At 41.3% G+C, this 26,903-nt stretch overlaps 5 protein-coding genes across 5 annotated transcripts; 3 read left to right on the forward strand and 2 right to left on the reverse strand.

Moving 5' to 3' along the window:
* Nucleotides 1-491: 491 nt before the first annotated feature.
* On the reverse strand, nucleotides 492-7,387 carry LOC105398444 (aldo-keto reductase family 1 member A1). Its single transcript, XM_011570554.3, has 6 exons — nucleotides 7,118-7,387; nucleotides 5,565-5,745; nucleotides 5,126-5,313; nucleotides 2,726-2,964; nucleotides 2,114-2,264; nucleotides 492-831 (listed from the first exon to the last, which is right to left on the reverse strand). The coding sequence occupies exons 1-6, from the start codon at nucleotides 7,187-7,189 to the stop codon at nucleotides 688-690; spliced, it is 975 nt and encodes a 324-aa protein (XP_011568856.3). The 5' UTR covers nucleotides 7,190-7,387; the 3' UTR covers nucleotides 492-687.
* LOC125490586 lies at nucleotides 5,933-6,455 on the forward strand. Its single transcript, XM_048630313.1, has one exon. It carries the CDS (start codon nucleotides 5,985-5,987, stop codon nucleotides 6,390-6,392), a length of 408 nt encoding a protein of 135 aa, XP_048486270.1. The 5' UTR covers nucleotides 5,933-5,984; the 3' UTR covers nucleotides 6,393-6,455.
* A 2,292-nt stretch (nucleotides 7,388-9,679) lies between the features above and the next one.
* Nucleotides 9,680-11,584, forward strand: LOC125490606 (homeobox protein MSX-1-like). Its single transcript, XM_048630403.1, has 4 exons — nucleotides 9,680-9,830; nucleotides 10,162-10,364; nucleotides 10,771-10,940; nucleotides 11,259-11,584. The coding sequence occupies exons 1-4, from the start codon at nucleotides 9,680-9,682 to the stop codon at nucleotides 11,464-11,466; spliced, it is 732 nt and encodes a 243-aa protein (XP_048486360.1). The 3' UTR covers nucleotides 11,467-11,584.
* A 1,107-nt stretch (nucleotides 11,585-12,691) lies between these two features.
* Nucleotides 12,692-26,736, reverse strand: LOC105392246 (N-alpha-acetyltransferase 40). Its single transcript, XM_038107231.2, has 5 exons — nucleotides 26,597-26,736; nucleotides 26,136-26,404; nucleotides 25,698-25,856; nucleotides 14,152-14,310; nucleotides 12,692-13,476 (listed from the first exon to the last, which is right to left on the reverse strand). The coding sequence occupies exons 1-5, from the start codon at nucleotides 26,600-26,602 to the stop codon at nucleotides 13,338-13,340; spliced, it is 732 nt and encodes a 243-aa protein (XP_037963159.2). The 5' UTR covers nucleotides 26,603-26,736; the 3' UTR covers nucleotides 12,692-13,337.
* On the forward strand, nucleotides 17,767-25,179 carry LOC105398442 (UDP-glycosyltransferase UGT5). The gene is made up of 6 exons (XM_038107229.2): nucleotides 17,767-18,219; nucleotides 21,588-22,055; nucleotides 22,164-22,334; nucleotides 23,378-23,609; nucleotides 23,784-24,003; nucleotides 24,645-25,179. Exons 1-6 carry the CDS (start codon nucleotides 18,055-18,057, stop codon nucleotides 24,991-24,993), a joined length of 1,605 nt encoding a protein of 534 aa, XP_037963157.2. The 5' UTR covers nucleotides 17,767-18,054; the 3' UTR covers nucleotides 24,994-25,179.
* Nucleotides 26,737-26,903: the final 167 nt, after the last annotated feature.

Genomic DNA, 26,903 nt, shown 5'->3' on the forward strand with positions numbered 1-26,903 from the left:
TGGACACATAAGTTAATGACATAAAGTTCAAAATATGGTGGCTATATTTCAACCACTACTGGTAAAAGGATTTCCCGTGGAAATACAGACATACAATATGACAGAACCCAGTCCGGTAGGTCGCGGTCACACCTGCTGTTGGTGATATTTAAATGAAGACTCACGGGTCAGAGGGTGATTTTTGAATTGCTAACTATATTTGTGTGATAAATTGTAACTACAATGCTGTATTCATGTAATGTAGAACCGACCTTTGACTTAAGTCGTATTATCAATTTGTATGTCGATACTTTTGGTCAATAATGTACTTTTAACTAGCCCTTATAAATATTTAAATATTGATACCTACTTATAGATTTCCATATTAGTACCTATCTAGTTATGCCAAGAGAAAAAATATATCGTAAATAAAAAAAAACCTATATTTTATACTTCTCTTGTAGAAATGGGAACAAACGTGGGAATAAATAAGCTTAATTTAAACATCATCATAATAGTTCATAAATATATTCAATACTGATATCATAAATCATAACAATATTATAACGCTGTATAAATTTAAATAATTAATATAAAATCTAGCTTAGGTAACTGCCAAATCCAACGGCTCTCACATTCGGTACATTTCCTTATTTCGTCACTTTATAAATTCATTTTATATGACCTCAAGTGGTATGTAAATGGTGTTTACTTGTTGAAGGGGAACTCGGGGTGCTTCTCAACGCCGGGGAAGAACGAGAAGTCGCAGATGCGGCCGGCGGCGCCGCGGTCCAGCGCGCGCAGCGACGCCATCTCAGACTCAGACAGGTTGAAGTCCCATAGCGATATGTTCTGAAATTAAATAAGGATTATTGTGATTTTTGGCGGCAAAAGCGCGGCCAGTGGTTAGCGACCTGAACGCTGCGTTCAACGGTAGGTAATGAGATAGAGTGTAGAGAACCTATTCAGGGACGAACTCAAATATCTGAGGGGATACGAATCCGGGGCCCTCGGCATTCGGCACAACAATCAGATTCCCAACTATGAGACTGTTAACTACTTATAGAACGGAAGTAAGTATGTCAATTTCGCACTCATTCAAAGGTCAATAAATTCGAGCTAGGTAAGCGACTTCTGTAGCCGTGACAAGACTAAGGACTACGTACGCAAGTCTTGAGTGTAGATGGTGTATATGTCGCAGGCATCTGGTTTAATCTCTTGTTTGATTGAACCGCTAGCCCGTTCATTGGATGACGCTATTTAGTTATATGACTAGGCCGAACGTTGATTGTACAAGCGTCACAAAACGTCCAACTAGTTAGCGGACTTAAAATCAGTCAGGTGGTGAATAAAACAAATATGGCGTCTAACAGCGAACAGCTGACACAAAAAGCACTTGTATTGTTATTTTTGGCAAATAAATTAGCTTTAAAGTGCGTTATTTATGTAAAAATAGTGTGACAACATGGATTTACCTATTATTACACCGCCGGCGGATAGTTTCAAAGAAAAAAATGTGCTGAAACTGGATAATTATGAACAACAATATCAAGGTACGTTTATTGTTATTGTTTAGTTAATTTGTGAGATGAGAGTTTTGTAACATAGTCTTTTTGTTGACTCTTGTCTGGTCATGTTCATCCTAACCAGACATTATAAAGTTGCTATACTATATCCCATTTAACGACTTCGCTGAATAACGTTCAGTCAAGACGTTGGACGTTACAGTCAGCCACTTGACGAGTTGTTCTTTAGTCATTCAACTGAGTAGCGTCATCCAATGAACGGGCTAGCGGTTCAATCAAACAGGAGATTAAACCAGATGCCTGCGACATATACAATCAAGTTATTTTATTACGAATATAATTTGCCACCGCAATAAAACCAGGGGGTTTGCAAAAAACACTAGATAGCTGCGGTAAAACGCGTGTTTTCGCGAAGAAAACGTCCTTGACGCCATATAAGTTAGAGCTAGTCAGCAACGACGGGCGCTTATTGCCAATACACATACTAAGCCACGATGGTAGGCCTACATTAGAAGCATTGTTACTATGAGAGGGCTTGCCTGACCCAGGTTTCTCTGCACCTAACCGTACAAGCGTCTGTGGTACCTACCGACATGCCAGTAACATACCTGTAATATCCGCTGCGGGTTAGTGCTCTTCGGTATGACCGCGACGCCTCGCTGCAGCGCGTACCGCAGCAGCGCCTGCGCGGGCGTGCGTCCGTGCGCCGCCGCCGCCGCCCGCACTGCGGGGAGGGTCAGCAGGTCCGGGTACTCGCGACTGTGGGAGGTTATGTTAGTAGAAATCGAGATATTGTAAAGAGGAATGATTTCCTTGGTTGTGAAGCGTATATACAAATAAATACAAATATATCTGAACCAATTTACCAATTAATAATGCAAAGTATCATCAAGTCTTCACAAAAAAACAGACATTCAAATGTATTGGTCCTACCTGTATTGGATATACCTATAGGTCAAAGTTTAAACTAAACAAAACAAACATGGGTAAGTACCCAGACTTAGCTGCCAGTGCGTCAGCGAGGGCTTTAGACCCGAGCGGCGAGTACGCGACCACCGGCACATTCAGCGCTGAAGCGGCAGCGAGCATCTTTTCTTGCTGGCACAGCGTATGCATCTCTATCTGCAGGCAGGCGAGCCGTCCCGCCGCTGTCAAGCGCTACAGCGCCAGACTTGGATATACATTTCGTTCGCAATTTAAACTAAACAAAACAAACATACCCAGTCTTAGCAGCCAGTGCGTCAGCGAGAGCTTTCGACCCGAGCGGCGAGTACGCGACCACAGGTATATTCAGCGCTGCAGCGGCTGCGATCATCTCCTCCTGCTGGCACAGCGCGTGCATCTCTATCTGCAGGCACGCGGGCCGTCCAGCCGCCGTCAAGCGCTGCAGCTGCTGCGCGTTCACGTTCGACACGCCCACGTGACGCACGCGCCCGGACTCTTTCAGCTTTTGAAGCGCCTGTGGAGTAGGAATATAATTTGGTAAGTAATGGGAGATTAGTACATTAAATTTATAAGTGTGTGAAGCGTCTGTGTTAGCACGGCAAACCGTTAGTTTTATCACATTGCAAACAAAGATTAAAACGGTGTGAATGTTCATCACAATACGCAATAAAGATTTAACGCCCTTTATTCTATTCACTGCTTTCTTAACAAAATATGTTATGGCTATGTTGTGTACCTGTATACGATCAGATCGAGCAGGTTTATTCTTCCAGTGAAGAATCAGGAGTCATGGATCCTAATAAGCACCTCGCCGGGCCCACATAGCTTAGGTCTTTCTGTCCGGCGCGAAAACACAGCATGCGACACATCCGTGCCCGCGTTCTTATACCGCTCGGGGCAGTATGGGTGTAGCACGACGACGTCATGCCGCGCGCGCCGCCGCCGCCGCGGCAGCCACGCCGCCACCACCTGCAGCGTGCTCCGGCGCTCCCGCGGCTCCCGCCATAGAGCCGTGATGTTCGGCACACTCGGGTTGGACGTCAAATGAGACAGCGATCTCGATAACGTTTCAGAGTGGACCTCAATACTGTTCTTAGAATATCTCTTGTAAAGGTTCCTTATGAGCTTGGTGCCGCGTTTGGTCTGCTTAGTTCTGAAGAAGCTGAATAGTTTGTTGCGTTTCTCCTTGATGGTACGAGGTCTGTGTAGAGGCCCGGGCGGCGCGAGGCATTGCTCGCAGAGGTCCCGGCCCGGCGGGCGCAGCGGCGTGGCAGGCAGGTTCCTGTGGCGCAGAGCATTGTTGCGATGCTCATGTAGGTGGGAACGCAACATATCCTGGGTTAAGCTATGCTTTGTATTTGGACCTGGTGATATCAAAAACTGAAACTTACAATAGGCGTAGGATGTAAGTACAGTTTGTGCTTGGGTAGGCTGTTAAACTAAAATTTTATAACAGGATTGAACGAACACAGCTGAAAAAGTTATGTTTAATTTGGTATTTTTGATATACTTTTCGATGTTATTGAAAAAGTTTTCTTCAGAGCGTCTTTTACGGATCCAGATTTTTTCTTCTCTGATTTGTCGGACGCGTCTTCTTTCAGCTCTATGGTCTCGTAGGAGTCTGCGGCGGCGGGCGGCGCATCCCACGGCACCTCGTCCGCTCGGGCCCTGCCGAAGCACGGGCAGCTGCAGAACAGACTGGGCAGTTTGTTCCACAGAGGTTCCCGCAGGACGTCTTTTGACTTGAGGGTGGCGGCGTCGGTCCAGGGCGCGGTGGCGGCCGCCAGCGCGTCCACCATCTCCGGCAGCTCGAACTGGTCCATGGGCGGCGGAACTTCCTGCTGGACTTTATCCAGAGTCTTCAGCATATTGTACAGTCTAGACTGGACCACCTTCTCTCTATTCGGCACAAACTTTCTCCGACCGTAAGGCTTGCAAATACGCCTCAACTTCTGCCGGGACACTTCTAATATGTAACTCTGCATCAGTGACTTGGCCCGCCGCCCCGGCTGCGTGAAGCTACACTCCTTGTAAACAGCATCGCTGCGATATTCACTGTTCATCTTTATCTCACAATTTGCATCTGTATTTTGTGTAAGTTGCCGCGTGTCGTCGTACGGCTTTACGCTTGAGTTGTTATACACCACAGCCATGACCTACTTGCGAATGTTGTTGTATAAAATTTATAGACTTTTGCTTTAGGTACCAAAAAATACAAACATTTTGATGTTGTTTTGATCCTGTCAAAGATAAGTGTCAAAGAGACTGAACTGTAGTTTTTTAGGCTATTCAGGGCATAGACTTTGGGGAAATAGGTCAGTCCACCACGCAACCACAACAGCATCCGCTTAAGCTAACTGGTGTGTTTACCCTACACCTGCTGGCTAAAAACAGCTGCGCCTAAACTAACTGGTCTCTTTATTTTAATCGCTAGCTCTTAACTGCTACTTCAGGTAAAATCTTCCTGACCAAGAAGAGGAAAAACACTTTTTAGGTCCACTAGGGTGGAATGTGTCAAAACAACGCGACGACTGCAAGAATACTATATGCCCTCGGTCGCTATTATTCTCCTATTACAGCACGGACGCGCTCCAAATCCTCTCTTAGCTTCGTTCAAAAATGCAATAAGTCCGCCACTTTCTTAAACAACAGCATGATTGCTATTGTATACTAACCTTCCACACCGCGATGAGGTCAGTAGTCAGGTCCACCCTCATGGAGCCGTCGGGGTTCTTGGGGTGCAGGTCCCCGGGCACGTGCTCGAAGGCGAACGGCGTGTGCATCAGGTACAGGTCGATGTACTCCAGACCCAGGTCCGAGTAGGATTTGTCGAAGTACTCCTGGACTAGGTCTGGACGGTTACCTGGGGATAAGAGATGTATAAGGAGCCTTGGTATCCAGTTTTGTACCTAACAAGTAGGTGCGACAGCAAAGTTACAGCAGAAAGGCTGAGCTGGGTGCTTTAATGGATGGCATTATACAGTTTTTACTGAGAACCTACAGTAAAAGTGGATTCGTTTCTAAGCTGTCTCTCATTTGCATCATCTAGAGCAGGTATTTCATGATTTTCAACGGTCTTAAATTAATAATATAAGTTTTCTCCACAATACACACCTCCAGGCGGCAGCTTGGTGACGACGAACAGTTCCCGTCGCTTGGCCTTGTCCCCTCCGATCCACTTGTTGAGCGCGCGGCCCAGCGCCGCCTCGTTCTCGTAGGCGCGCGCCGAGTCGAAGTGCCGGTAGCCAGCCGCCAGGGCATCGGCCACCGCTGACTCTAGCTCCTCGTCTGATGCCTGGGAAAATAATGGTTAAAGTTAGGTTTGCGTCCACTATCCACGTGTGACCAGACCACAGGTGCTCCATGATCTGAGCCTTGTTCTGAGATCCGCAAATAGAAGATCGCCACGAAAATCTCTGTCCTGCTATCACAGAGAAAAAACACTACGTTAAGCGACAGTGACATAAAAACACCGACCCATATTTACCAAATGCCACAACATAAAATGGATAGTCCGTAAAATGTTTCTAAATTATGACTCAGTCGCCTTCAGACACAAAATGCGACGTTACCAGGTTGTCAGACATCGAGAGGAAGTTTGTGGACATTCTGAGCGAGTGCCGCGCGTCCACCTCGCGAGGGTTGTCTCACTCGAGCGGGGACTACGACGGGGGGCGCTGCAGCAGCCGATGCTCCTGCCTGCGCCAGGCCTACGACAATAGACCCTGCCTCATCGTGGACTCCGCTACACGGCTGCACAAGACCAAATGGCAGTCCTTCAAGAACCTGTTCCGGATCCGCGGCAAATGCCTCAAGGGATGCAACAAAAAGGACAAGAAGGATAAAGATAAAAGTGGTGTGGAAATGAAAGATGAAGAGCCGCCCGCCTCCGGTCTAGTTGAGAAAAATGAAGTCATTGTTAAATCTTTCAGTAAAGTTTAAAACGTTGGTATTGTTTAGATTTATTCAAAGCTCATTGTATTAAATGTGTAAATTATGGTAAAATTTTCGTTTATTTTGTAGCGAGAAAGTTAACATAGGAACACATAACCTTATTTTTAACAATGGTGAGATTATTTTATTAATTACGTTGACCACATTTCGTGTTCTCACGAGCCAAGAGTTCGTGGCAGTCTTCGTTAAATAAATAATATGTTATACCTAGTAGGGAAAGATTATTGATTTTAATAAATTGAGGACCACAGTGGATACTATCTAAAATTTTATAAGTAATGTAGGTGCTATGAGTATACCTAATGAAACTTAATGGAATATTTTTGTACACAATAAATAGATACCTAAGTACACAAGAACCTAACGTGACCTAACAAGAGGTGCAAATTCCTCTAGCCGGCATAACGTCACGTCGCAACTCACAAGCACAACAACAAGGTAAACAAGATTAATTAATACCTAACTATTTATCATGCAAGCCTTAAGTATACTGACATCACCTTACTTTCATACATCGTACGTACCTAAAGAGCACTATCTTCTCGGCATGTTGTTTATTACTACATTCTCATTAACAAATAATCACATATGTTTACATTCATACACAATCAAACACGTTAATTAAGCTCACAGTCACACCGCCAACAACAAAATTTCAAATGCATTCTCTACACTTAATAAAACCAACCACAAACTGCGACAAATGTTGGTACCTGCCAAGTCCCGAAGCCGATTCTCGGCATGCGGTCGCCTCCATCCAGCTCAAAGTATTCTGGCAGCTTCATGTTTACAGAAGAGGAACAGTAACACAGAATCGTAGTGCAGGAGCGTCGCAGGCACAATGAGCCGTGCGCAGTCAGCGGCCGTTCACCTGGCCAATGCGATGGAGGGACGTGGACCGGTTACCGGCATGTAACTGTTATTAGGCAGCCCTTATGGATACGGAGCTAAGGCTTCGTTTAGTTGGATGATATTGGTTGTGATTGTTACGCGGTACTGATGCTGGACTGTTACTGTGCTTAAAAATATGATAATTGTAATTAGAACTAATGATGCGTTTTTCCTTAAAAGTATGTATTTCCCTAATGGCGATTTAATATGGGACCTACTAATAGGAGTTAATCGTACATGACACTTTAGGTACCTACATCAAGCCTACACCTATTGTTGTAATTTTTAATACAAAACTCGGACCTATAACTATGTAATGATGCAATCGTTACGGTAATAACGATGTCATGGTGGCACTCGCCGTGGCACGACAACGACATGCATCGCTAGCTTGAGTTTGAATCGAGTAAGTCATTGTCGACCTTCTCTACCTTGTACAAATACTTACCTATTCCTTGTAGGTTTTTATAGATTAGTTGGATTTATAGCACAGAAATCTTTACTCATCATCATCATCACGACCCATTACGTCCCCACTGCTGGGGCACGGGTCTCCTTCCAATGAAGGAAGGGTTTAGGCCTAGTCCACCACGCTGGCCAAGTGCGGGTTGGTGGACCCCAACACAAGCAAGCTTGTGCTGAGAGAGTTGTCGGGTAAGTGGGCAACCCGACTGTCAGATGTTTTCAAGCCGCCCGAAGGCCTCTGACTAGGCTTAACGACTGCTGCCGAAGCAGCAACCGGGGCCCACGGCTTAACGTGCCGTCCGAAGCACGGAAGCGTCCAGAAAAGCACCACTTGAAATTGGTCACCCATCCAATGGCTGACCGTGTCAGTTGTTGCTTAACCTCAGCGATCAGTTACGATCCCTGAGGCCCGCTCGACTACGGACGCTTCTCAATTAATCTTCACTCAATTAACCTGAATCAAGCTAAAGGAATGGGTCATTTATCTCTACTTGGGCTCTAGGTACTCTAATACTGTCGGGTAACAAGACATCTAAACAAGGCTATTGGGAGAGCCATCTGCGGTTGAGTAGCCGCTATCAGGGCGGGCGATCTGCGAGCCCACTCGGCACTCGATGAGCATGAAATAGGAAGATGACAAAACACCCGAAACAATTATCCTCATACGTTACCTAGGGCATGCAATACCGGAACTATTTTCAATACCGGTATTGAGTTCCAGTATTGCAACTCAATACCGGGATCCCGGTATTAATACCGGTATTAGATTTCCTTGTGATAAATGGCATATATTGTGATTAAAGGTCGTATAGGTCAAAATAAAACGAGAAAAAGCAATGAAATTCCGTTTTTTGTAATAGATTTTTACGAGAATTGAGTACCTATTAGAGTTTAAATTTTACAATAAATTATTATTTTTACATCCAGTGTCCGTTTACGCATGGACAACAGTAGTTTACAGTAGATATCAAACGGCCGAAAACTGCATCAAACGGTTGGAAACAAGTGCGCTTTCACAGTACATAGGAATACTATATCTTAATCGCTTTATTATAGCCTAAAAAGTCCGATTCCGGTATTACTTCAATACCGGTATTAACTTTCAATACCGGTATTGCGGTATTGCATGCCCTATTACCGATACAAAAGTAGCAAAAAAATTGAACATGCTTCAGCTATATCAAAAGAGCGGCCGATGACTTGTAAACAAAGTTCTAATCTCGTGTAGTGTGAATGTGTTACTAATCGTGTTCTACTACACACAAAAAGTTATTTAATAATACTTACAATGGTTTGAAGATACCTAAGCGATTTTATCTAAACGGAGTAAACGAACTTCTTTTACGAAATAAGTATATAAGTAGATAAGTATCAGTTAGGTATGATTAGATCTCCCTACCAATTTAATATTATATGATGATCATACATTCACTAAGTATAAGTAACCTACTGATATAAATTTAATTAACTCAATGAAAAGAATATCAAATAACATCATATTAAATACTAATTTAATCTAAACCCAACAGACGGCGCGCGGATAAGTTACAAATTAATGTTCCCACATACCCTTATACTAATAACATCCTTTTGTGTGCAAACAGTATCGTTTTCTTTTTCAATTTTCGAGTGTATGAATGAATAGTTACGTCACAACACTCGCGTGGTTACCGGTGCGTGTTGTTGCTTTATCTCATTCGTTTTGCGGCGACTGATAAGGATCTTTGTGGGGCAACATCCCTTGGGTTCCATTCAGGCGGGATGAATGTAAGCCCCACCCCTGCCTATTGTGCAAGCATCTTTTAAGGGTGCCTTCTAGCCATTTACAGCCAGTTGCTGTTTGTCAGGGGAAGCATACCCTCTATGAAGTGGTCATTCCTAAAACGCGGGATTTTACGTGCAGTTAGAGTGCAATCAATATGGAGGTGTCCCCTGTCCACTCAGGCGCGAAGGGATCTAGTTCGGACTTCAGTATCGAGCGAATACTGAGCTCGGAGCCGCGGGCAGCGCGCCAGGCGGAGCCGCCCAGCTGGCTATACTGCACCAGATACCACCCGCCCAAGTTGCCACGTTAGTACGCCATTTTCCTCATAGCGTGCCGGTGGCAAAAATTACAGCTGGGCTAGGGATTGTGGTGACAGGATTGTCCGATTAGTTGTCCGTCGCCGACTGCCTCTAGATTATAGGTAGATAAGGCACATTTTATGATAAGAAAAACGGAGAGACTCCTTTTGTGCATATTCAAGTCTCCCCCACCCTATCCCGTAAAATGGTCCAGCGCTCCAGACGGTTTTCCCAAGACTACTTAGTCTTCATATAATATATTAAGGGATAGTTGGAAGTTAGAGATGACCCAACCGCAAGCGAACGACAATAGTTTGTATAGTACTCACATTATCAGTCGATCGGCATCCTTTCATCTCATTGGTCCTCCACGCAGGGTCATCAACAAGCTGCTGCCCGCGGCGATCGGGGCGGCACGCGCGGGTGCCGTTCACCGCGGCGCAGGCGGCGGCGCTGGAGGCGGCCTACGCGCGGGAGCCCTACCTCGCGCCGCCGGCACTGCGCGCGCTCGCCTCCGCGCTGCAACTGAGGGATGATCGGGTCAGTACATGCTTCTTAGTGTGTGGGTTGGGAGGCCAAGCAGAAGTGTGATGTACGGGTCAGTACGTCCATCATCAGAGTCCTGTGCTGCATAAGTATATTGTATGTGCCCGTCAAGGACGTGAGCTGCTTTCACATAAACATACAGCGGATTACACAAATGAGATGCAATCAGGAGCTTCGCACCATACACTTAAGAGGCTTATATAATATTTTATCAGTCACGCACTATCTAATATTGTACCTACCTAATCTTTAACGGTATCATCCTCAGATCATAATGGTATTATGACTTACCTCACCTCATAGCTATAAATAGGTATCAAGATAAGTTTATAGTCGGAATTTACTGAATTTCCGGAAGGATTAGGTAAATTAAGTATTCATTTATACTTTTGGTCAACAGATAAAAATATGGTTCCAAAATCGGCGAGCGCGGGAGAGACGTGAGAAATGCACCAGCATAGCGCCGCCCCATGTGAACAGCGTGTTGCGAGCCAGCTGCCACCCGCACCCCGCGGCCGCCCCCGCCTGGCACACTGGCGGACTCTACACTAGGTCTCCTACTAACCTAATGTAAGTACTGCCTTCATCATGAGATTCGTACGTCCGTATACGTCCACTGGCAGGGTGGTCGTCCACTCTTTCAAGCAGCGCCACAACACTCTGCCCTCGGTCTTCCTCATCCAGCCACTGCTGGCTGTAAGTCCTTTCACCTGAAGCCACTAATGTGAATAAAACTGCACACACAACGCGAGCTATGATGTCTAGTGCAGCGGTTCCAAAGTTACAAAACTACGTACTTATAACTTAACTTATGATGTTCTTTATCGTTTTGCGTCCGTGCAAATAAAAAATTATGTTGATACCGTAATTGTGACTTTTCCTTTTCAGGTCAAATCAATACAACCCTGCCAGATATATGGATCCAGAGGGTCTTAGCACAATGTACAGAAGCTTATCATCAGAGGGCGTGAACATGGCAGAGTCGAATAGTGGTGAAGTTTCCAGTCAAAGTCTAGATGGACTATCTACGATTTCAAGCGAAAACGACGATGGAAGGCCAGAGACTCCACTAGATATAGAAACGGTGGACACATGAATTTTAATAGATTTAATAAACTAGAAATTATTAAGTAAATATAAAATAAAGCACTAGGCATAAAAATGTGAAACTACTTAGGAGAGTGAATATATGTATATAGCTATTGGCGGTTCATATCTAGGTACAAAATATTACTGTGATGAATAAAGTATTTAATGATAATAATATTATTCGCGTTTTAATCTGCTTCAAACCAGTTACACTTTTTATAAACAAAACAAACCAAGTACCTACTCTACATTATATGTAAGTATATTATGTTATTTTACCTACAATCTACATACTATACTACAATACCTATATCAATTATGTGTAATTAATTAGGTACAATTTTCAATAGGGGGTAAAATAGCGTATCGGACCCGGATCTTTGGAAGGAGTAAGTAAACCTAGTAGGTAGAAACAAATATCATTTTTCGATATGACTTTGGCAACATGATAATAAGGCCAATATATTATGATTTGTTTGCAAATCGTATCCCATTTATATTATAACCTTACATGATTTAAATTGGGACATACACATACAAACATTGATGGAACCACTATGAAACCTATGCACCATAAATCACTTGCAGGGGGCGTGGCTAGCCTGCCCCCATTTTGAAGCTCCGCCCCTTTTTTTTCCCGAAAGATACTATCAGCGCCATTCAATATTAAACTGCGGTTAAATTGGGGATGTTTGCGTGGACGCACTCAATAGCGGCTCAGACAAAACTAATTCGATACTTCTTACAATACAATGCAATAGGATTATGCGATTGTGGAAAGATTAACTTTGTTGATGTTAGCAATGTTCACAATATATTGTTCGTGGCTGTTGCAATTCAATTAACTATTAACTGATAAATATGTGCTTACATTAATAATAAAGATGCAATTATCTTAATTAGCATTAGTTGTGGATTATTCCATTCCATTGTTAGGTAGTTGTGGATTATGATAGGCAGATATATCTTAAACGTACGAAGGAAATGGATATCATAGTTTTAGAATAATTACATAGGGTAGGTAACTTACGGTAACAAATAAAACTTTTTGAATGCTTAGTGCAAGTCAGTATCAACTTTTATTAGGTAAGTAAGTATAAAGGTTATAAAAGATATTATTAATTTTTAAAACAAAATTAATGTTTTTATGCTATTACAAATGATTTCAAGACATATGCGGATTTTTAAGGACATATGCCCGCTACACACGACTTTGAAAAATTGGATTTTTGGATTCCAGATGTCTTAATGAACTCACGTTTTGTGATATCTCTCTATAATGTTTTTTCAACAATATTCACGTGTCACCTTATGAATTATAATGAGGTGTTATCTCGAAAAGATATGCATATTTCGATGGCAATTACATCGTTGCCGTGTCGACGTAGCTAAATCGAGAAAAATAACAAGGGGATTTTAAGTCAAGCACTTAGCTGCTTTACGTATGGCAATCATTTTACATGAAGACAATTTTTCATGACTGCCGCTGGGTGTACAAATTAATTTGATCCATACCAAAGCCTGTGAAATGCAGAGTGAGCTTTTATGCGGCAGGCCAGATGAGGCTCATGCTTAAATTTTAATTTAGGTACCATATCGCCCTTCGTTTAGCAGCTGCAAGTTATGTGCCCATATTTAGGTATATTTGTAATTTAGTAGAAATATATACCTATCTATGCGGTATATTTGTTATATCCATATTTTTTCTGTGGAATTTTATGTTTTAGAGCCTAAATTCCGTATCAGTAAAGAGTATTACTTTTCACAAGTTCGATTTTTACAGAAACTATAGTACATATCGACAGATCAAAATTCACGTATTGTCCTTAGGCACGTGTATTAGTCTATGGTACTGCGTATTGTCTATGGCTGGTGACGTCACTGCGCCGCAGTCACCGTGCAGGCCTGCAGCCCCTCGCTCAGCGTGGCCTGCTCCTCGTCGCCGCCTGTCTCCTTGCTGAGGATCTCGTAGTGCGCCGCCTCCTCCATCGCTGGACTTGTATCGTCTGGGATGTAACTGTAACATACGAAACGGGTAATGTAGGTATGATGTTGGATTGATTTATTCGCATAAATTACAGATGTAGTTTGAAAAGTTGGAACTGCATTTGGAGTCTAAGGAGTCGTTCTACCTTATTGTGAAAATGGAGAGTGTTTGAATACGAGGAGTAAACAACCTGACTTTATTCTGAAGATAATAATAAAGATGTAAAAAATAAGAATGGTTAGCTTATCTGTTGTTTAGCAGTTTAGCAGGTCAACCGACTAAGTAATTAGTCCAATTCGGCGCAATTGATGAGTGTTCGAATCTGGTTACGTATTGAACGTGATAAGAGTTGATGTCACTCTTTATTTAGGCTGTGATCTCAACGAAGTAAGTATTGTAATTTTTATTAATTATGCTTTTTCGAAACTCAACGATAATCAGTTCACCCCCAGCGTCACCGCCTTTCGAATTACCATAAGTAATATGTACCCTTTATGCAACAGCCTGTGCAGTTGCAGACTGATTCTTTTTAACGGTGAAATGAAAATGTTTTTTTTTTAAACTTGCCCTACAAGATAAATGGTGTTTTTCCAGTAATTCTCGCCTTTGGTCGTATCTGTGGTTTACCACCACTACTAAAAAGCAACGTTGGTAGTTTATGTGTCGGTAGTGGTACGGTACCTGGACAATAACTGTAACTCTTACCCGCAAGCCTTGAAGAACTTGGCCGCGCCTGCGTTGTGCGTGAGCGCGGTGAGGCGCACGCGGTGCATGCGCGTGGCGCGCGCGAGGCGCTCCAGCACGGCCAGCACGCGCTGCCCCAGCCCGCGCCGCCGGCACATAGGTTCCATCTGCACTTCGTAGCTGCGGATGATAGGCCAATTAGAATGACAAGGAAGAAGGTATATTATGAGTGTAAGGACACTGAAGTATTCATAATCACACAAACATTGAACATCCGAGACCTGAGAAACTTTTTAAATAGGCCGGGGCTCGAACTATCGGATCCTCTGTATAGCAGAGTTATGGAGCAGATACACTAGATACAGGCTCTGTATGTAAACCTTCCTTAGCTACAAAATTAAACTGTACACAATGCGATGGACTGTTGGAAAATGGTTTTAACATTAAGTCCACTTTTTGTAATTGTGTGCAATAAAGAGGCAAATAAAATAGTAATGACAATTTTACTATGTGTACGATCTCAACCACGAACAAACAACAATTGTTGGCTTTGGTTTAGATTGCTTGATCAGTTAGATTAGTGAGCCCGGAAAACTCCGGGCAGTGAGCGATCCGTGGAAGAGTCCATTTTTTTTCTCTTTCTATGTCCAGCAGTAAATTGCTGACGGATATGGTATGGTATGGTATGGTGATCATGAATAAATGCACCAACCTACCTACATACCAACGTGGGTGGCGACTACTGGCGACTGTTTACTCTGACTACGTTACAGCAATCAGAGTTGCACTGCGCAGGTCAGGTAGATGACTCGATTATCAAAGAATGAAACTGGATGCATTCATAAATATGATGATTTTTTATCAACTCCATAGCAACTCTTGATGCCAATGTCCGCACCGCAGTATATTGATTAACAGTGCCAGAACTTAGCTTTTTCTCGCGGGCTTTGCTTCGTTTTCGCTTTTACAGGTTTTCGTGAAAACTTAGAGTTAAAAGAATTTGAGAATCGTCCAAGCTTTCCTTAATGAAAGATTACAAATTTGTGACATGGTACAGAAAGACTATAGACTATCCATTCAGCGCTACACAATACCCTTTTACAGATACAGAAGCAGTAAAGAGAGTAAGAAGAGGTAGATTATGTCATCCGTAATGTATGTCAAACTAGAATACAGGGTGTTAACTTAATTGCGTTTGAGCGGGAAATGGGGGTTAGTACTAGTCTAACGTTTCTAAGAAAAAAGAATCAGAATGTCGAAATTTTATGTTTAAATTCTAAAGTAAAGTGGAAAGTTTTACCTTAAGTAGAAACATGGTCACCCTACACAAACACACATCAGTTAACCTACGGGTTTTGATTATCCTATGAGATTCGATCATTTATGCCTTATGTATACAGAGTTTCCCATAATTTTTATAAATATTATTATTGATTACGTTAACTTATGGGCCAGCCTGTAGTAGCAGTTTGTCTCGTAAACATGTTATCCAGGCAGAGCCTGAAAAGGTGAGATATGACCATAATAATATATCGGCCATTTTGACCTGGGGAGCGGTCGATACAATGTTACCCCTAAAGACAGATACGATAACAGAAAAAATAATGAGATACAAAAATAATTGGCTTCACGTATCTACTCTAGTAAACTATCTAATTAATAATGAACTCTGGTCAGTAAATAAAATAATAACTAACGAATTATCGATTACTACGTTACCCATAGTAACGGAGTAGGTACCTACTCAATGTGTTATGTAAATGATGAATGTAGTAAGTATCTCTGCCATTTATTAAATATTATACAATTTCTCAGTATCTAATCGTGTTCATTTCAGCAGTTAAATTATCTAATCAAACGTAGTAGGTCGTTAACACTCTATCATATTAGTCTATGACTCTACTTTATATTTTATAGTTAAAATTAAAAGGGAAAAAACCATAACATTGAATAAACAGCCCATAAGTATAAAATATTTACAATTTTCACGAAACTTGGCTAAGGCTAATCATCAACTTTCAAACTCTCAAACAAAAACAATTAGGGAATGCAATCTCGTACGAGATTTCCACCTAGCGAGATCTCGCGAGACTCAAAACGCAGTCTCGCGAGATCTCGCAAATTACGAGATCTCGCGAGATTGGGAGAATGTCAATAAAAACATGCAAATGCTTGTATTAGGAACTAGTAACTGTAATGAGTAATGATTTGTAATTAAATAGAAACTTCGTTGTTAGTTATTAAAATAATGTAAGTTTCTTTTAAAAATCAACAGCAGAGTACTTATTATTTTGTCTCTAACTCTAATAACATTTGTTTATGTCTATACCTAATTATTATAAGTCCCTACTGTGGCTAATAAGTTCAAATTCATACAATATTGGTAACAAAATAATGATCTATAATAAGTATTGCTTTAGTTTCAATAATTAAGAGTAATACAACATTAATGTTTATAAATAAAAACAAAAAATTAACTTCACAAGTTTGAAATAAATGTTGTGAGATCGTATTAATCAAATACAATAAGTTTAAATTAGAAGATGAAGTTATCAGTAGCGTAGTAGTAGTTACAAGTCAGGTACGGAAAGGCAAGTTAGTTTGTCTGAAAATGGCTTGTCAAAAAACACATATTTTGAATGAAAAACACGTCTCGCCGACACGAATCGAGATCTCGGCGAGACGAGATTGCACTCCCTAAAAACAATTGTATTCGAAAAGATAGGTATATAGGTACGAGCTTTAATGCCAAAGACAGAATATTACGCTGCACACAAAAATTAAACATAGGATCGAGCGATACACCACGATCGCTGGTAAAAATAAAAGTACTTAAATAGATGGATCTTTCCGTGGCAGGTATACAGCATAGGATTTCTAAAGTTTGGCGAACCTAGTCTTTAGCTTTATTGGATAATGACTCTAATAAGCAATAAATTGGATCATTCTAGTTATTTCTCCTATCTATTAAATTAGTCATTCATTTCCTTGATGAACTTTCGTATCAGCTGTTTTCCGCTATCTCTGAATGCAACATAGAGTTCAGAATTCTATGTACTCAAATAAAATCAATACATCAAGAGTACCTACCAATACCAAAGTATTTAAATTGATTTGTTGAAGATTATACAGGGAAGTTTTAATTTTAATAATGATGTAAAATACTATTTAAACCTTAATCTAATCTAACCTATCTTGTCATTAAAGTGCGAAAATAAATATAAATATAATCGATCTATCTAACCAATCTTTTTACTAAAATTTGCCTAACGACCCGGTAGAAAAATAGATACCAACACTCGTATGTTTGGGTGATATGATAGCGTTATGATGATTAGGTGATAAAATAGTACGTAATAGTATACTTATATCCCTCAATACTTTTTGAAAATTATTTACGTCAGGAGGAATCCTAACCAAATTCGGCAATTATTCTGTTTATTTATGTAAAAGTTTATCCCATTTTCATCACCGTGTGTAGTAGTTATGAGAGCTTTAAGATTTGAAACCTCGTCGATTTATATTAGCAAATGAAGCATTCACTTCACTGATGCAAGTTTAACACACGTTTTATCAGCAACAACATTACGTAATTAGCACTAATTACTAATACATTTACAGCGAAATATTTCTATCAGATGGTCCCGAAGTCCTTAAAAACAGCCGGCACTAGCATTCGCACAAACATCGTCCGCGTCCACAGCACTATAAACATCATCAATCAGTTTCACGCACATTCATTTAATCCGGGTGTGTAAGAGGCGGCGAGAACATTGCACCTGGGTATAGGGTGTCCCGCGACTGAGGAGAAGGAGAGTGTGCGTTCAAGGTTGGGCGGAGCGGCAGGTGCCGGGGTTATCGCGAGCGGGCAGGGCGGCGGCGGCGCGCGCGGCGGTCGGGCACAGCTAGCGCGGCGGCGGAGCGATGCGGGTGTGGAGTCTGCTGGTGCTGGTCGCGGCGGCGGACGCGGCGCGCCTGCTGGTGGTGCTGCCCACCAACACGCGCAGCCACCACGCCATGTACGGCCGCCTCATCGCCGCCCTGGCCGACCGGCAACACAATATCACTGTCATCACACACTTTCCTATGGTAAGTCCTTTTTGCTTTCGGTGATGAGGTGGTTGTGAGATTTGGTTCGTTCGCCCGGAAAGGTATGGTTTCTTAATTTAGGACTCGTGCCAAATAACGGTTCAAACATTTCAATCGGCATAAATAGGGCAATTAATCGAAAAGAAGCAACACACTTTCCTATGGCATTTCAACTTTCATTAATATTTAAGACCAAAATTAGCCAAATCGGTTAAGCCGTTCTCGAGTTTTAAGCAGACTAACGAACAGCAATTAATTTTTATTTATTTAGATTATAACTGAATTACTAAATTATGCTTAAAGCTCCCTCCCAGGCATTAATTTAAACGGTTTATGTTAATTTAATACACTCGCGAGTACTGAAAAAGTTCCAGTGACAACAGCACCAAATTTCTCCTAAACGGGGAAGAATAACTTAATGATGCCGTCTGCAATATTATATTTTATTATCGTAAATATTTTAATAATTTCTAAATATTATTTTTTTGACATTATCGCAGCTTTCTTGTAACCATCTGCTTGGTTTGAAAACATTATCGTTATGTACTTTAATTTCCAACAATAAGCAATTTCAATTACAACAAATTTTAAAATACCTTGTGTAAATACCAGTAGCTGTTCCCGCGAGCTTCACTTCGCCTTAAAAAGTTTTCCCGTGGGAATTCCGGGATAAAAAGTAGCCTATGTTCTTTCTCAGGGTCTAGCTAGACCATATGTATACCAAATTTCATTCAAATCCGTTCAGTAGTTTTGGCGTGAAAGAGTAACAGACAGACACAGTAAATTTCGTATTTATAATATTAGTTAGGATGAAAAAGAAAAAGGAACTACATAAATAAAACAATATTCTTATTAGTATATTATAATAATAATAACTTTGTTCGAAAAAAGAAAGTTTTTGTATCATTTAAACAAATAGGTACTGTTTTATCTCTACGATACTTTGGTTGTGGTTCAAATTCTAAAATTCTAGAGGAATAAGAGGAAACTGAATTATCTGTTACAAAAAACGGAGCAAAGTGATGAAGACGTGCGTAGAAAACCTCGAGTAGTGAAAAACGCTACGCCAAACCTTTAATAAACAATCTAAAAAAACCTAACGTCGTAAAGAAAAGCAGCATAGCAACAATATGGCTGACTTAACATGTATCTGAGTTATTGTAGGATATTTAACCTGGCGTGTGTGAGATCAGGAGGATTAAACTATTAATTTGTCTTGCACCACCAAAATATAGCAGCTATCCCTGGGTAAAAAAACAAACATCTAACCCTGGCATCCACGCAAGGATTTGCTTCAGTTCCGGATAGGGCTCTCTCACGATGATGTCACCCACTGCACGAGTGTAGCGAAAGGTTATCATTGAACATAATTTTCAATGCATACAATGCAAATGCCTAGAATATTTACCTAATGAGTTTTAAACGACCAACATGACGCTGATAATCACCCCCAAATATTTACGTAGACTAGTTGGTACCGGACGTACCGGACCTAATTACGTACTAATTCATTACATAACCAAAGCTTAATTTACATTAAGTAAAATAAGTTTTGAACGGACTTGCATCGACTGTCCACAAGAAAATTTTAAATATTTATAGATTTTAGGAGCAATCACTTTTTGTTACATACGAATATGGAATGAAGGTATCGTAGACAGCAGAGTCTAAACTTTTAACATACAAAATATAAAATATGGCTGATCCTAGAATTTTTGCATACTATCGCGTCAGTAGAAATAATTGATTAAATCGGATTTAATAAATATAGCTATAGCACTATAGTGAGTTTTAAATGGCATTGCCTCAAAGTCCAGACTCTCCAGACTCGTAGACGCCCACCTTTGTATGTTCATAAGTTAAAATATCAAAACAAATTAATATTATCAACGGTGTGTGACCGTTGCAATGTCATCAGCTTAGCTCTTTAGAGTGTCCGGCTATATGTTTCTTATATTTTAATATACGATGACGACTATTATTGTCGTCATTAGCTCCTTTCTCCAACATTATCTAATTCTGGTTACAGGAGGTTAAAGGAGTTATATTGTGAGTACTCCACATGTATAGTCATCTGCCTACAGACATTGCCTTCCCGTCCCTTTCCTCCTCCTTTTAATGTCATTAGCCACCTGGAGGTGGTCTTTCAACCGGTCTTCTACCACCCCTTGACACCTCTTCTACTTCGTCCATATCCAATTAAATCAAGGTAGTCTCCTGTTGGATGTCTACCATGGTTTGCCCCATAGATCTCTGGGATATTCTGCCTGTGTACGCAGTTTCCGTTATATTACATATAATCAATAATATTATTCACGCTTGCCCTGCGTGTTATAAGTTTAACTGTTAATGTACTTAAACAAATTGGTCAACGAACTCCATCTTAAAAAATTTAGATAATATCAAGGTTGAGCGGTCATTATACTATCGTGTTTTGTTTTGTCTAATATTATGATAAAAATGGGGTTACGTCAAAGGCAAGATTGAATTAATCGGGTGAAAGAACTCGTCACGAATCAAGTCGATATCCGGCGCACGAGTCAAATGAAGATCAACGCGTCTTGCGAGGCTTATCGGAGAAAATGTCGTGATCGACCGCCGCGCCGTACTTTTACATGTTGCGATGTCGCTGATGCTGATTTGAATAGCGGTCTACTATATACTATAGGTATATACCCGTACTTATCATTTGTGACTGAACCTATCGTTTTGCGAGGGAAATGATCTTGCGACAATCGAGCTTCAGTACAAGAGCTTCTGTGACACATATGAAGTATTGCGGAGGCTAGAGAATGGACATGCTGGCGTTGACATGCTATTTACTGGTGCAAGAATCCTGAAGTTCGGAAGATCTCACGGCTAGCATGATTAACATTCAGATAATCTGTCTGAATGACATGAGCGTAGTACGACGCGGGTGGTATTGTATCGCGATACGAGTGAGTAGCTGCGCACCCCGTGGCCTGCCCCCTCACCTCTCGACTCGTCTGCGCCTTGCCGACGTCTTATCGCCGGCTGGGCTCTACACGTTCGCTTTTCCATTATGCTGTCTACTAGCATTTATTTGCTGTATTACGATCACAGGCATCACAGCTGATTCCAGGCATGTTCAATAAAACAGTTCCTTGTTAAAATATACGATTTCTGGTTCTGCAAATGAATCTGCGTAACTTAGTTTGCAATGTGTGAATTAAAATAGGGCAATGCCCAATGCTCCCATATTGTATACATGTTTCTCTAATCATGAATAGATAAATATTTATTATCAGGCATTGGCAGTGGCAAGTTACAACATATGCGTTAAAGATTGCGGGGTCCTAGGCGTTTGTCAACAACAAATGTTTACAGTATGCTTGTGTTTATTGCAGAAAAACCCACCATCAAATGTGGAGGAAATCAGCCTCGCCGGGACGATACCGGAGATCGTGAACAACCTGACCCGGCAGTACAACTCGGTGAAGCCGGAGTTCGTCCACAACCTGGAGCAGATCATCAACGAGTGCGTGATGTCTTGCGAGACGGTCTCGCAGATGCCGTCGATCAAGGCGCTGCTGAACTCGACGATGGCATTCGACCTGGTGATAGTGGAGGTGTTCGGGACGGAGTGCTTCCTGCCGGTGGCGCGGCGGTTCCAGGCGCCGGTGGTGGGGCTGCTGTCCAGCGTGCCGCTGCCGTGGGTCAACGAGCAGCTGGGCATGCCCGACGCGCCCGCCTACGTGCCCAGCTACATGATGGGCTACGGACAGCGCATGAGCCTCTGGGAGAGGTTCTCCAACACTGCCGCTGTTATTTGGGCGAAGATTCTCTACAAATATAAATCGCAGATTCCGTCGCAGGTTAGTGTCAATTTGGTAGATTTTTTAAATGAATTAGAAGTCAGCCTAGTAGGTGATTTGAGGTAGATTTATTGAGTGACTTGTTTTACTCAATATTATTATTTCCAGGCAGTAGCAGACCGTCTGTTTGGGCCCGGGCCGAGCCTCGAGACGCTAGCGCAGAACTACAGCCTGGTGCTGTCCAACAGCCACTTCAGCATCAACGAGGTGCGCCCGCTGGTGCCCGCCATGATCGAGGTCGGCGGGCTGCATCTAGACGACTCACAAACACTCACTAAGGTAAGAATGCTTTCTTACAAAATATCTGTACATTACGGTTTTATCGACTAGACAGTGCATGTAGCACTAGTTTATTGGATCATCTATTAGGTACTTTGTTTAAGAATTGCCCATTTTGATGCAGACAATACTGCATGTACATTTGTATATAGTTAAGCTCAGCTGATAAGTATGTACCGCCATTCATAATCACCAGGCGTAATGCATTGTATGATTTATGATAGTCTGACCGCGAGTCAGTGGGTCACACGATTGGAGCGTGCTCGCCATCGAATTGTTTTCTTCGCTTTATCTTTTCAAAATAGTGACATTGCTCGCGTCGCCCACTTTTAGAGATATTACACCGTCTGTGCGGCCCGGGGCGGCGGAGCTTTTGATACTCACTGATAAAGCCTTCAAGTGTTATGATGAGTTTGCCACCGTGCATAACTGCTTTGTTATTGCAAATTAAAATTAATGATAAAAAATACAAATAATTATTAATCAGCAGGCAAACAAACATGAGTAACGAGCCTTTTTAATTGATGCGATAATTAAATTGCAACAAATTAAACGTGTCCTTATATGAAATCAAATAATTTTAAAGTTATTTGTACTTTAAAGTTTAAACAAGTTGGTTTCCAGAAAACGATTAGGATTTGTTTATCGGCGCGGCCTAGGACCTAAGACCCATGATGGATAGATAACGCGTCGGTTGTTGAAACCCTTGCCAAATAGCCCGTTGTTCCTGACAGCCGACTCGGATAAACAAGTTTGACCTACTTCTGCGAGACATCTTGTCTCCATTTGCGTTAATTGATGACTTGTGTACTGACCACCCGATTGTTGTCATCATAATAATCATCGTTTTGATAATGATGGAATAATAAGCTTTATTATTGTATCTTAGGTACAGTCATTAGATTTTAGTTTTAGTTTTTAGTTAGGAATTCTATCATTTTATTGATATTAGAAAGCCTTGACTGCTCTGTAGCCGGTAAGAAGATTTCAGTTAACATGTAACTATAGTGATACGCAAAATACATGTTTAAATTTGATTTTAGGACCTCAAGACGTTTCTGGACGATTCAAAAGAGGGCGTGATATACTGGAGTTTCGGCTCCATGTCCCGCATCGAGACGCTCCCGGCGGACAAGCTCTCGCAGATGTTCCACGTGCTGGCAGAGCTGCCGCAAAAGGTGCTCGTCAAGATGAACACAGCCTTACTGCCGAAGGACATCAAAGTACCAAGCAATGTTTATACCAAGGACTGGATACCGCAGTACAAGACTTTATGTAAGTTATTTATGGAATATGTCTTGAAGTGTAAACGATGAAAGAATGGATTTAGATAAGACTAGTACGATTGTATCATAATCAACGATTTATGAAATTTATCCACCAGCAGACAACAAAAACAATCACAGGAACCCACAAATCCGATTGAAAGAAACCTTGATTTTGTTCCAGGTCACCCGAACGTCCGTCTGTTCATATCGCACGGCGGCCTACTAGGCACGCAGGAGGCGGTGGCGTGCGGAGTGCCCATGATGACGGTGCCTCTGTACGCGGACCAGGCGCTCAACGCGCGCGCAATGAGCGACCGCGGCTGCGCGCGCGCGCTCACCATCAAGCAGATCAACACCAGGACTTGGAGGGAGAGCCTGACCGATATATTGAATAATCCGGCGTAAGTATTTTTAATGAATAATTTACAAATTTCAAATTACTAGAGTTTTTTTGTTGTTGGATAAAATAAGATAAATTTTAGCATTCAAAAATATTATCGCTATAACACACGATACCGCCGATGATAGGTGGCGAATAGTCTTGTCGATTAATGACGGCGGGAGATAGCAACAATCTACATAAATCTGGTTAAAACAGGATAGTGTGTACCATCGCACGATGATAGTAGCTGCCGGATCCAGTGGTACCTAATCGATTACTCTCACTATTTGACTACATGTCCTCGCGGATGAAACACATGTTGGGCCGTTATCTAATAGGTGTCCCGTCTTTGTGTATTATGTAATCTGCTGCACTGTTTTATTGACGTCACGTATTTAAAAGTTGATTCGCATTTGTTTCGTCCGACCTCTGAGGGTATCATTGCGACCGCACATGTATATAGATATAGGAGTCAGTCAACTACACCTCGCCAGTTACTGGCGGAATGATATCTGTTATTATAGCTACTAGCTTTCGCCCTGAGCACCGCCCTACATTTTTCCTGGAGAATTTTGTGTTAAAAACTAGATATATTAAATTTGAGATAGGTACTAAAGTGTTTGTGATGTCTGTCATTAATTTATAATTTATCTTTTTCAGTTACAAGGAAAACGCGTTGAAAGTACGAGACATATTTCTGGACCGGCCGATACCACCCCTAGAAATGGGTGTTTACTGGATAGAGTATGTGCTCAGACATAAGGGCGCGCCTCACCTGCGATCGCCGGCTCTAGACCTACCACTCTATCAATACCTTCTATTAGATGTAGTGGCAATAGCCTTAGCTATCACTTTATTAATACTGTTCATTCTTCACAAGTTATTTAGGTATCTTAGCACCCGATGTTTAACGTGGTGGCCGAAAGAGAAGCTCATTTTCGAAAAGAGTCTGTTGAGAAGGAATAGTTTCCTTCTGTTCCTTTTAAAGTTTAAAATTAAAACTAATTAACCAGTGATCAATCAATGCATTTAAGTTAGATATTGTAAATAATTAATTAGTGTAAGTAAGACTTAAGTATTTATAACATTAAAATGATATATTTTTCTGCCAATATTTATTGTAAGGAGTGGTATGAGTGGTAACAGCTGAGCATTAATATTATGTTCAGCTTTAATAAATATTATGTGGTACATTCGATTGTATTTTTATTAATATGATTATGTAAAATTGTTCAAAACTAAATATGTAGGTATTTTCAACATAAATAATAGAAAGTAACACATATGTTAATTTTGGCACAAACAAACAATACTTCGTAATGTGCATCGCCATGTGTGGGTTGATGTCACACATGCGGGTGTATGATTCCTCGAATTTATTAATTTGGTCCTGGACGTAGCCGGGGATGGATTTGTCCAAGGTGGGGGCATCTAGGAGGCGCAGACCGTCTCTTTTGACAATTTTGATGTTAGGGGCCAGGACGTTGAATTTGTTGAATAGAAAGTAGGTATATATTCAATCCTCCATTTTAAATAGCAAATTAGGATTCAAACTATATTCCTTTACCATAGTTATTTTTATATACCAATCGAATCTGAGAGTATGGTCTATCCATTCTGTGCTATTCACACAGTACAATTGACATTAAAATATAAATTGAATTGATAATTTTTCTAGGAACTATGTTGGTACATAATTTATAGAAATCTTACCAATAAAGAACAGGCTCTCCGAAGTCCATGTCAAATCTGAAGTGGGAGAACGCCAGTAGAGAGCCGTCCTTGTGTTTAGCAATGAGGTACCATGCAGCGTCGTCCGTCATCTCATCCACCTTGCGGGTCTTATTCCAGCCCCATGCACATGTTTCATATCTGAAACCATAAAACAATTTCCTTCATAAATGGTTTTGTAACTTATGGTCCTTTAAAATGTTATATGTGGTGGGGACAAAAACAAACAAGCCAACATAGTGTAAACACATTTAAAGCTGCGGAACTATTGACCAAAAACAGCTAGCCCATAGTGGCTGGTGGTGTGGTAGCGGCACATTGTGGTGTTTTTTGTCAGATGGCCATCTCCAGTGGATGATTGTTGACTGATAATAATGTAACAAGTGATGTATTATAAATATAACAATACAAAACCCTTACAAAGTCTTCATATTCCTTTCAGTCAGATCAATAGCCCATTCTAGCACACTCTTTTCTAGATCAGAGACTCTTTGTATGTACATTTCTACTTCAAGATCATCATTCTTGTAGACTAGCAGCTCTTTACACAGGGAGGCTATATCCTGCAGCCTGTTGGCGGAGGTGACGTGGGTCATGCCGTCAGCGATGCGCCGCTGCTCCAGCTTTCTTGCCAAACGCTTCTCTTTATGTTTGTTTGCTGTGTTACTGTTGGCAGGCACCGGTTTCTTCTGAAATCGGTAGAGGAATTAAGTACTATAGAAACTTGTGATCAATATGTGGTTATAAATGAAAAATAAAATATTTATTACAAATCGTGTGATTCTGAAATAGAATATCAATCAGCTACAAATAAATATCACAAGAGGTTATATTTCCAAAAAAATATGTATGTAAGTATCAGAGAATGTGTGTTTACTTACCCCCATGTTGAGTTTGATATTTTATTAAATTGATCTTGAAATCCTTTCTGTTTATATCGGTCAGGATATGCAATTCAAAACGTAATACAAATTAAATTACACAAACAAAAACAAACATGTAAAAATTCCGCGGGTATCGCTGTGAATCGCATTCATAAATACAACTGTCAAAATTTAATAACAAAATGAAAATATCTGATCTGTGAATGAAGCGTAAAGTCGTTATTATTCTGAGCTTGTTGATAAATGTTTGTGTCAGTAATGCAGGTCTGGTTACCCTGCCATCTAGTGGTGAATAGCTAAACTA

This window comes from Plutella xylostella, chromosome 25 (genome assembly GCF_932276165.1).
Source record: "Plutella xylostella chromosome 25, ilPluXylo3.1, whole genome shotgun sequence".
NCBI lineage: Eukaryota > Metazoa > Arthropoda > Insecta > Lepidoptera > Plutellidae > Plutella > Plutella xylostella.

What these genes read in the sequence shown, in the direction of transcription:
- LOC125490586 (XM_048630313.1), top strand. Translation starts at nt 5,985, where the DNA reads ATGACTCAGTCGCCTTCAGACACAAAATGCGACGTTACCAGGTTGTCA.
- LOC105398444 (XM_011570554.3), bottom strand. Translation starts at nt 7,189, where the DNA reads ATGAAGCTGCCAGAATACTTTGAGCTGGATGGAGGCGACCGCATGCCG. An exon ending in CACCAAGCTGCCGCCTGGAG is followed by an intron (nt 5,314 to 5,564) that starts GTGTGTATTGTG and finishes TCTTATCCCCAG; the next exon opens with GTAACCGTCCAGACCTAGTC. An exon ending in ACCTCATCGCGGTGTGGAAG is followed by an intron (nt 2,965 to 5,125) that starts GTTAGTATACAA and finishes CCTACTCCACAG; the next exon opens with GCGCTTCAAAAGCTGAAAGA.
- LOC125490606 (XM_048630403.1), top strand. Translation starts at nt 9,680, where the DNA reads ATGGAGGTGTCCCCTGTCCACTCAGGCGCGAAGGGATCTAGTTCGGAC. An exon ending in TGCAACTGAGGGATGATCGG is followed by an intron (nt 10,365 to 10,770) that starts GTCAGTACATGC and finishes TTTGGTCAACAG; the next exon opens with ATAAAAATATGGTTCCAAAA. An exon ending in AGGTCTCCTACTAACCTAAT is followed by an intron (nt 10,941 to 11,258) that starts GTAAGTACTGCC and finishes TTTCCTTTTCAG; the next exon opens with GTCAAATCAATACAACCCTG.
- LOC105398442 (XM_038107229.2), top strand. Translation starts at nt 18,055, where the DNA reads ATGCGGGTGTGGAGTCTGCTGGTGCTGGTCGCGGCGGCGGACGCGGCG. An exon ending in ACCGCAGTACAAGACTTTAT is followed by an intron (nt 23,610 to 23,783) that starts GTAAGTTATTTA and finishes ATTTTGTTCCAG; the next exon opens with GTCACCCGAACGTCCGTCTG. An exon ending in GATATATTGAATAATCCGGC is followed by an intron (nt 24,004 to 24,644) that starts GTAAGTATTTTT and finishes TATCTTTTTCAG; the next exon opens with TTACAAGGAAAACGCGTTGA.
- LOC105392246 (XM_038107231.2), bottom strand. An exon ending in GAAAGGAATATGAAGACTTT is followed by an intron (nt 25,857 to 26,135) that starts GTAAGGGTTTTG and finishes TTATGGTTTCAG; the next exon opens with ATATGAAACATGTGCATGGG. An exon ending in GGAGAGCCTGTTCTTTATTG is followed by an intron (nt 14,311 to 25,697) that starts GTAAGATTTCTA and finishes TATCATCCGCAG; the next exon opens with CTACGAAGTGCAGATGGAAC.